At 43.7% G+C, this 10369-nt stretch overlaps 1 protein-coding gene across 1 annotated transcript in view; it reads right to left on the reverse strand.

Annotated features, from left to right (window-relative positions):
• Positions 1-203: 203 nt before the first annotated feature.
• bmp3 (bone morphogenetic protein 3) overlaps positions 204-10369 on the reverse strand; it is a 12104-nt gene continuing 1938 nt past the window's right edge. The window contains exons 2-3 of the mRNA XM_080433356.1: positions 8774-9759; positions 204-2461 (exon numbers count right to left, since the gene is read on the reverse strand). Coding sequence (XP_080289482.1) covers positions 2270-2461; positions 8774-9759 — 1178 coding nt within the window. The 3' untranslated portion in view covers positions 204-2269. The remainder of the gene's footprint in view (positions 2462-8773; positions 9760-10369) is intronic.

The raw sequence follows: 10369 nt of genomic DNA on the forward strand, positions 1-10369 counted from the left end.
CCGGAGTGTTCATTCAAATTCAAAAGGTCCATTTGAAACACTTTCAGTGTTCAATTGACACTCTTTAAAGGGATAGTTCACCCCCCCCCCCCCCCAAAAAAAAGAAATTGCATTCCTAAGCCAATCATTTTTTGATGACCGGCAGCAGTTCCGGTAGGAGACACAAAGCGTCTCCTTTGTATCTCTTACCGGAACCGCTGCCTACCGGTCCGCTGGTCATCAAATTATTGGCTTAGGAATGCGACAAGTCTCCATGGGATGACTAACCGAAAAAAATGGGTGAATTATCCCTTTAACTGTGCAGCAGCAGCTCAGTACTGTATGTTGAGTGATGAGAACTATGTTTCACAGAGTGAGTGGTACACTGTAACATCCAGAGTGTTAACTTGAAGGTGGTGTAAGTGATTTTTGTTTTGTTTTAAATTAAGTGTTAAATATCTATATATCCTGATATAAATCATTGCTACATAGAGTGTTTGTTCAGTAACTCCATCTCTTTAGTAAACAGACATTTTCAGGTCGGGATACCAATTTTATCCAATCATGGGAGGGAACTCTTACAGGACACTGGATTAACAAGCGGAATTGGAAATGAGCAGACACAATTAGAACTGGAACACAAAAGATTTAAGCTGATAAATGGGTTCTCTCCCCTTAATGGAGGGAATTGGTGTCCCATATGAAAATGTGTTTTCTGTTTACTAAAGAGCTTGAAAGACAGGGAGACCCCTGTTAATGAACAAGCACTCTATAGCAAAGATTTACGATCAAAACGTTTGAACTTTTTATCAAAAACAAACAAACAAACAAAAACGCAAGGGTCCTTTTGGGTCCATTTGTACACTTTCTGAGTTATAAAACTCAAGATAAATGAATGCTGAGGATTGTACTGTGTGCATATTAATAAATGACAAGTAGCTTACTCTTCTGCATATGAAGGATTCTTAAAACGTGTACTAAATTACATACAATTATGATGCAGTGATCTAAAACACAATTAAGTAATGCTATCTACTCTCTACACCACAATTCTGGCTTTTGGGGGGATCTAATATCTTCTCTATAGCAGCCAAGGCAATAATTAGGCAGTAATTTCCGTATAGTGAGTAACACAGTGATAGTACAGACATAAATACAAACATACACAGCGTAATGAAAACCATGCAAGTGGCTGTAGTTCGGCGACAAAAAGGCGACTTCAGGCTGCGAGACGAACAGCGTTATGGAATCCAACAATCTGAGGACCTGAGACTTCAGTATTATGTTCTTGGTTTAAAGACAGATAGCTTTTTGTTTTGTTTTTGTTTGTTTGTTTGTTTGTTGAAATAAAAAAGATGTTCAAAGTTCGATTCGTCCGCTTTGTCGTCTCTCGCGTAGAAAAAGAAAAGCACATCTACGACAAGCCTCAGGTCCTCAAAAGATCACGATTGCGAACGGCGTCTCCTCCTCCGATAGATAATAAGCAGCGATGATGATGATAATGGTAATGATGACGACGACGATGATCCATCTCTGTGTTTCTGTGAGGAAGATGCTTTTAATCTGTTCCTTCCTATGAACACAAGCAGGTGGTTCACTGGACTCTCCTCCAGGGCAAAAGAGTAGCATCCATGGGTGAGGTTTGATATCTGTGTGTGTGTGTGTGTGTGTGTGTGTGTGTGTGTGTGTGTGTGTGTGTGTGTGTGTGTGTGTGCCCACGTGCGCATGCGCGTGCGTGTGTGTGTGTGTGTGTGTGCGTCGTGTGTGTGTGTGTGTGTGTGTGTGTGTGTGTGTGTGTGTGTGTATGTGTGTGCGTGCACGCTCACACACGCGTGACTACCTGACTGTGAGGAACCGGACGAAGACGTGTGTGTCCCTTTGCTGCGTGTGGAGTGATCCCTAAATGCTCTCTCTCTCTCTCTCTCAATAGACTCTTTGCAGAACTGTAGTTCCCTTCTTCCAGAAGGTGGCATAAACATTTCCTGTTCCGGGGGTCAGTTTCCCGTAGCTTCATTTGATTGGCTGTAGCAGCAGATTTGAACCAGGAAACAACACAATACCTTTATATGTGTTTCCGGTTCGAATCTGCTGCTGAGCCAATCAAATCAAGCTATGGAGAAACTGACCCCCCCCCCCTGTAACAGGAAATGTTTACGCCACCTTCTGGAAGAAGGGAACCACAGTTCCGCACAGAGCCAAATTGCCGAGTGCGTTGTCCTGCTTTCTCCTGCGTTCAGATTCTGAGGCGTGTCTGATTGGAGACGTCCTCCCCTTGGCGGCCCGGGGGACATTATCTGCAGGCGCAGGAGTCCACGGTCATGTTGGGGTAGACCTTGAGCACCACGTTCTTGTCCTCGTCGAAGAACAGGATGCTGAGCGAGGACATCTTCTCGGGCACGCAGCAGGGCTCGGGGATGCCCGGCACCACGCCCACCGCCCGCACGATGCTCTGGATGGTGGCGTGGTTGGAGGGCTTCAGAGCCTGCCAGGGAGAGAGAGGACAGAAACCATGAGGCAACTCCTGAGAATGGAACCCGCTTAAAATGTGTAACGTTCATGTCCTACCCGAGATTAGGGCTGCAACACTCGATGATTTTCATAGCAATTATCCTATCGATTACTTTTTTGATTAATGGATTTTTTCCCCACATATTGATTTATATCAATGTATCGATTAATTACGTAAGCCCTATTTTATATTTCGTCGCACAAGGGTGCACAAGGGTTGTATATCTGCTATTTTTGATTGGCCAAAGTGCAAAATATGGCTAAAATCGAAAATGATACAGACGCTTTCCTGGTTTTAATGGGTTAAAACACAGAAAAATAGTACAGGTGGCACAACGTTTCCGCCACAATTGGCCTTCATCAGAGGGGGCCAGGCATGATGAAGGACAATTGTGGCCAAAGCGTTGTACTACATTAATCCTGTCTTCCTTTACACCTACAGTATACTGTATTTAGTATGCGCTTTAACCACTTAAACCCTATGGTTGACTGGAGTGCCTCAGGGCTCTGTACTGGTGTACTAGCTGCACTAGTGTACAGAGCCCTGAGCTCACTGCGACGCGTTGTAAGCATGTCAATCTGCTTTTGTCCCCACAATACGGATGCTGGGGTTTAAGTGGTTAAACGTCACTAATACGGATGAGGAGAACAACTTGCAGAAGTACACTACTCCTTTTCTATATCACTAAAGCAGGGGTCTTCAACCTTTTCAGGCCAGGGACCCCCAAACTGATGGGGAGATGGAGCAGGGACCCCCTACCTCGTAGGGTAGGGGGGGCTACCACATATATTGTATATTTATGTATACAATTGTGTTTTATATTGCCTGCTCCTATACGCACCTGCCCCAGTAGGTGTGCAAAATAAAAATTCTCTACAAAATATGTATAAACATACCATGTTATTGTGCATTGTGCCTCCATTTATCTGTTTGCTATGGATTCATGTTATGTTTAAGGACAATTTGACATTTTGGGAAAAAAAACAAAAAAACATTTCAAACAAAAATATTGTTTAATCAAACTCCAATTTCGCGGACCCCCTAGGGGTCGCGGACCCCCTGTTGAAGACCTCTGCACTAAAGGTTCAACTTGAAAAGTTAAAGGTCTCAGATTTGCCGACAGAACAGAGCAGAGGTGTTATGGTACTGTACCTCCCTTGTTCCATTGGGGTTGGTGCGATGGTGTGGCGGTTCCAATTATAAACAGAGGCACTTATCTAAGCTCTTATCTCTACATACGACCCAGGTGATATTAGCCCATATCGCGCTATAAGAGTGCAACTCTGGGCAGACAAGTGCACGTGCGTATGCTGCTCTGAGTCTTGTACCTACAGGTACACATAAAACAATTTGGTAACGTTCATATGCCAGAGAAACATGGGCTGCACTCGGTGCAAGCAAACGTGAATAGAGCACGCACAACATCCAAAGTTAACAAGGCTAGGTGCTAGGCAGAGACAAATATTTAAAGGAAAACTGCACACTCTCTCTCTCTCTCTCTCTCACATAAGGATTAGACAGAGATCGTGCCATCTTTATAATGAAATTAGCATTGTTTTTTTTAATATATGCTTTATTTTTCTCTCCTAAATTTTTTAGTAGCCAATAATTTTTTACCCCCTTTTTCTACCCAATTTAGTTGTTATGCCAATTGGTTCCTCCCCAAACACATTTCTGTGATGTCACTGTTATCACCTACTGACTCACCTGCCAGTGAGGAGCCCCCACCGAGAGGACATAGAGCCTTCGTCCTACTCCTCTCGCCCAACACTCCCCACTGACAGGTGCCGCCGCCAGTCTATAGGATTACATGCAATGACCAATATCACCCTCCCCACCCCGGCTTCCCTTCCCCGAAGCCGCCCCGACAAAGCCGGATGCACCACGGTGGATTCGAACCCACAACCTCCGTGGTGGTGGGCAGGGACTTTACCACAGCGCCACCCGATCGCATGAAATGAACATTACCCTAGGGGGTCCGCGGAGGTACTGCAGGGGGTCCGCGAAATTGGAGTTTGATTAAACAATATTTTTGTTTGAAAAAAAATAATAACTTTTTTTTTTTTTTTTTTTTCCCAAAATGTCAAATTGTCCTTAAACATAACATGAATCCATAGCAAACAGATAAATGGAGGCACAATGCACAATAACATGGTATGTTTATACATATTTTGTAGAGAATTTTTATTTTGCACACCTACTGGGGCAGGTGTGTATAGGAGCAGGCAATATAAAACACAATTGTATACATAAATATACAATATATGTGGTAGCCCCCCCTACCCTACGAGGTAGGGGGTCCCTGCTCCATCTCCCCATCAGTTTGGGGGTCCCTGGCCTGAAAAGGTTGAAGACCCCTGCTCTAGCATGTGGTGAAGCCTCAGGAATTGGGCGGATCTGACGGACGTGCTGTGAGCTTGTACATTGGCTACTTTCCAACATTTTACTTATGGTGCTTTTAAGTACATTTTGATACAAATACTTTTGTACTTCTACTCAAGTCAATTTTGAATTCCGGACTTTTACTTGCAACAGAGTATTTCTACATTGCAGTATCGATACTTTCCACTTAAGTAAAACATGAGAGTACTTTTTCCACCACTGGCCACAAGTCACAATAACAACCTGCATAGAGGACCTGCTAATGACGGCTATTTAGCAGCTTCTGAGGGCAGCCTGACAGAAGATCTGCAAGATCACACAGGCAGGGGGTGGATCTGCTTTGAGGGCCAGTGATTCTCAGCCTTTTCAATTTCAAAGACCCGTCTCTGTCAGGTGGAAACCTCATATGTCCAAAAATGCTACTTTTAAGGATTGAAATTCAAAAATATTAAAAGTAGCAGATCTACAAGCTCGCTGCGCTGCCTTTCGAGCTTGGAAGAGCTGCTACTTTCGATGCTTTTGAGTGACGCTGTAGTGTAGGACATTAATTTAGGAAAAAAACACAAAAAGAATATGGAGATAAGAGGTTTCTGACCGACAGCAACAATATGCATTAGACCACGGATTCCTATTTGTTACCTTATTTTTAAATATCCTCAGTGTTCATTTAAGTCTTGAGAGTGTACAAATGGAACCAAATGGGCCCGTAAGGGTCCATTTGGTTCCATTTGTACACTCTCAAGTGTACATTGCTTTTTATGGTCATTGCTTTTTATGGCCAGGGTTTTATCCCTGCTTCTGGTCAGAATGAATTTACTTTTCATTTTGGGAACGTGTTAAGAGTTTTTTTTTTGGCAGTGATATTTTTTCAAAATGTCGCACAAAATTAAACTAATTCTCCTGACCATTTTAAAATCTATTGTGTTCTCAATGTGATGTCACTTCAACTCCTCATACAGTATCTGTCATCCTGTCACTTTTACATAGTTGACACCAGAGAAAAGAAAACTAGAGGCTGGTATTTCAAAAATGAAAAGTTAAAGCGGCACTATGTAACTTTTTTTTAATGAATACAATCACATTTTGTCCAATCTGTATGGTAGAGTACATTAATACAATATAACTTATACAATCAGGGTGCTCGTATTTTGCCTCTCTGCTCTTCTATTGAGACATTCAGATCGTGTCAAAGGTCATGTCTCACCTAGACACAGGATCTGACAAGAATTTGGACCTGATGGTCAAGATTCAATTTATCCCCTGAGCAAGCAGGCCGGCTCCATTAGCTCAATGGTAAAAAAATTCAGCACTTTTGCACAGGAAACCGGGTTCAAATCCGGGGTAGAAGAGGAAAGTTACATAGTGCTGCTTTAACCCATTAAGACCTGGAACGCATCTGTGTCACTTTAGATTTCTTTGGCTATTAAAAAATAGCAGATATACAAGCTCATAGCGCGGCACTCGGTGCTTGTAGATCTGCTATTTTTGAAAAATCTTAATTATTATTATTTTTTTTCATCACTTCCAATTAGGGGTGTGCCGATATATCGTCCCGCGATATATCGCGATACGTTTTCGTGACGATATGTATCGTTTTGGAGAAAAAAGAATATAGTTTTAATTTTTTTTTTTTTTTACAATAATAATAATCAGGCATGCAAACAGCCCCGAGGTGAAAAGGGTGACAACATGTTGTTTTTTTTCGGGTCAGGTGTCACACTATTGCCCTATTTGGATTCAAAACGGCTAGTGGAAGCTGAAAAGCTACAAGTTTGCATGTCTGAATAATGCAAAAACAGAAATATTTGTTTGCATTTGCTTTTTTTCTCCCCCATATATTTTCATAATAAAAAAGTGCGTATCGTATCGTATCGAAATCGTATCGAAGTTGTGTGCCCAATATCGTATCATATCGTTTCGTGAAATTAGTGTATCGGCACACCCCTACTTCCAATTTCACTTGTTTATCCTGTATATGTATAATTTATGCATGTATGATTTCTCTCTCCTGATTGTCAATCAAGTGAGATTGGATGAAATTGGTATCCCAACCTGCACCTTTATTTTCTGTTTACTAAAGAGCTGGAGAGACGGGGAGACCCCTGTTACTGAACAAACTTCTTACACAACCTTTAATGCATTGGTTCTCAAAGTGGGGTCCGGGGACCCCCAGGGGTCCTTAGGGGGGTACCAGGGGGTCCCCAGCAAAAACGTGTTAATAAATCGTCACAATCATTTTAACCCCTTTATCCATTTATACTTTGGCCATTCAAAAATAGCAGATCTACAAGCTCATAGCGCCGCACTGAGTGCCGCGCTATGAGCTTGTAGATCTGCTATTTTTGAAAAAACGTGAAAATGTGTTCAAATCTTATATATATATATATATATATATATATATATATTTTTTTTTAAGCGAACATTTGTAACTCAAATCTTTGCTTCTGGGGGTCCCTGGAACTAAATATTTTGAGATGGGGGTCCGCGACCAAATACATATCATTTTGGAGGTCCTTGACATGAACAAGTTTGAGAACCACTGTTTTAATGTGCAGACCTGCACTGGCCAGTTTCATGCCACACTGCCCTAGACTTCTTACCGAATGTCTTGCAGGAACACTTTGCACTATATTGAAGATCATACTGTCCCTGTTATTAGTAAATTAATTGTTCATATGACTCCAAACCGTGAAGATCAATTCCTGCATGATCTTCATTACAGAGATTCTGATAAACGCTTGGACCACAAGATGGCGCTACAGATAAGCAAAAGCAGTGTGCTGTTCACTCCAGGTCCTCTCCCATTGCATGGACTGCAGTTTGCTGTTGGTACTTAGATTGGCTATTTTCACTATTTTAAAATGTTTATCAAAATAGTAAAAAATGATGTCTAAAAAGTTTAGGCTTAAGGGGTATGGCAAGATAGGGCCCGGTACCCAAAGAAAATTATTAAACCGGATTTCTACGCACTACATAATCATTCCTTTACCTCTTAAGCCGTATATACTACTTTGTTCGACATAATTATAGAGAAAACAGCCGATCTACAAGCTCATGATCTGCTATTTTTTATTTCTTTGGAACAAATGAAAGGTTTTGACAAATTTGTCCAAAATAGGGATGCCAGGATTAATTTGGTTAACATACATTATTAATTAACTTGTGAATATTGTGATATAATATCAAACATATCAGACAGTCTACACCTCCCAAAAGGAAATGCATGTATTTAATTCAGTCTTGACAGAAGCAGGAATAAAACATATCCCCACCAGCCATAATAATGAATGAGCAGAGGGGATATCAAAAGCAGAGGCATGGAAACTTATGGTAAAGGCCTGGTCAACCCAACGCTGAACTGCAATGTTTTAATAAAAGTACAAAAGTTGCTCTTTTAAACCACATCCTAGCGACTATATTATTCTGGTGTGAAACTTTGGCAAAGAATAGCAGATCTACAAGCTCCCGACTTGGCACGTTGCGATACAACGTGAGTTTGTAAATCAATTATTTTCAGTGAAACTATTTGTTGTAGAGAGGGAAAAAGGAGGGGTGGGGGGGGTAGTTTAGACATTAAAACCGGCTATTTTTGAAAAATCGTGAATCGTGAATTTTACAGCAAAAACACTTAACTCAAATCTTTGCTTCTGGGGGTTCCTGGAACTAAATATTTCCAGATGGGGGTCCGCGGCCAAATACATATAATTTTGGAGGTCCTTGACATGAAAAGGTTTGAGAACCACTGATATAGTAACACAAGTTTTTCAGAAAACTGTAAGGATTTAGAAGGCATTTTGTAGAATCGGAACCTCAGGCCTTAATGGGTTAAGTTAACGGACAGATTTTGGAATACACTCAGTTACTTTCTGCCCTGGAACGTTGCAGAAAGAATGAAAGACTTGCCTTGGGCATGGGGAACTGGCAGGATCCCGAACAGTAGTAGGCGTCAAAGGATTTGGGCGATATAATCCACTCGCTCCAGCCGATATCCGCAAAGTCCACCTTGAGATACCGCCGCGCGCAGTTCCGCGGCTCGTTCCACTGCTTCTTCCGCGCCTTCTTGATGGTCTGCTCGTCGAACTGCAGCAGGGGCATCTTGTGCCGCTGGTTCTTGCGCGTCTTCTTCCGCGGCCGCCGGGCCTGTTTATTACTCTCGTAGGGCTCGTAGGGACCCGTCTCGTCCCAGCCGGTCGTCTGGTACGGGTACTCCGGCCCGGGCAGCTCGTTGTTCTGCAGCGGGAGCAGAACGTTGACGGAGCGCGTGTGCCTGGGCCGCGGCGGCGGGGCCGGCCGGGGCGCCGCCGCCGTGTCGTTCGGCGCCCGCAGCCCGAGCTTGTGGAAGCCGGGCGCGAAGGCCTCGGAGCCCTCCGCTCCCCCCGTCGTCACCGAGCGCCGTCTCTGGAGAGTCGTCACCACGCTTTCGGCCTCCGAAATGGCAGAGTCGTTGGCGTAGACCAAGATGTACGGCGAGCGGTCGGAGAGGAGCCTCTTCCAGGGCCTGGGGCCTTCGGGCGCCACGTCGATGCCGATGAGCAGCTCGTCATGGCGTTTGGCCTGGTTGACCACGCGGGTTATGTCCTTCCACTGCCAGGAGATGAAGTCTCTGTACAGCGTGGACACGTTCACCAGACAGTGACCCAGTGTCCTCGTCTTGTTATCCACTGAGGCAAAGCTCCAGATGACCATCTGGACGTGTCCCGTGTGTCCCCTGGGGCCGTGGTGGTGGTGATGGTGGTGGTGGTGGCCGCAGCGTTTTGAGGAGCCACCGCATGCAGCGGTGGCGTTCCGAAGGTCCCCGATGTAGTAGTGGAGCGTGGCCGACAGCACGGCCTCTGACTTGGTGAGGGAGGTGAGGTTGAACACCTGCAGCTGCTTCTTGTTGATGGAACCTGGGTGCATAGTAGAGTATAGCATTAGACCAGGTGATTAACCATTTAAAGATACACACTATGTCATTTATATTGTCCTACCCGTCATTTGAACCCGGGTTCAACATGTTTACCACTGGGCTAATTGAGCGTGCCTGCATGCCATCAATATGACGTCATAGGCTGGCCAGGACTCCATATTTGAGCATGCCTGACATGCATGAAAGGAACACAGACAGCCAGACAGACAGCGAGGCAAGCAGGCAGGCACAGACAGACAGACAGACAGACAGACAGACAGACAGACAGACAGACAGACAGACAGACAGACAGACAGACAGACAGACGGGTTTGCATAACCGGGAGTTCTGTTTAAGAAACCTTAGCAAAGTGCACATTTTTTGTGAAATGATGGCACAGTGGGCATAAATGATGAAATCTTAAGTGAGAACATCAACATCACTCAGAATAGCATTTTTATGAGTTTTGTATTATCTTCAGATTGTTTAAGATAGCAGGCCTATGTTTCTAGAGGCATCACACTTCAATAACAGTCATGAATAGGGCGACACTAACAGAACATAATACATTGAAAAACAGGTTTTGAGGAATGAAACAAATAATAGTGGCA

This window comes from Gymnoscopelus braueri (assembly GCF_963280865.1).
Source record: "Gymnoscopelus braueri genome assembly, chromosome: 7".
Classification (NCBI taxonomy): Eukaryota; Metazoa; Chordata; class Actinopteri; order Myctophiformes; family Myctophidae; genus Gymnoscopelus; species Gymnoscopelus braueri.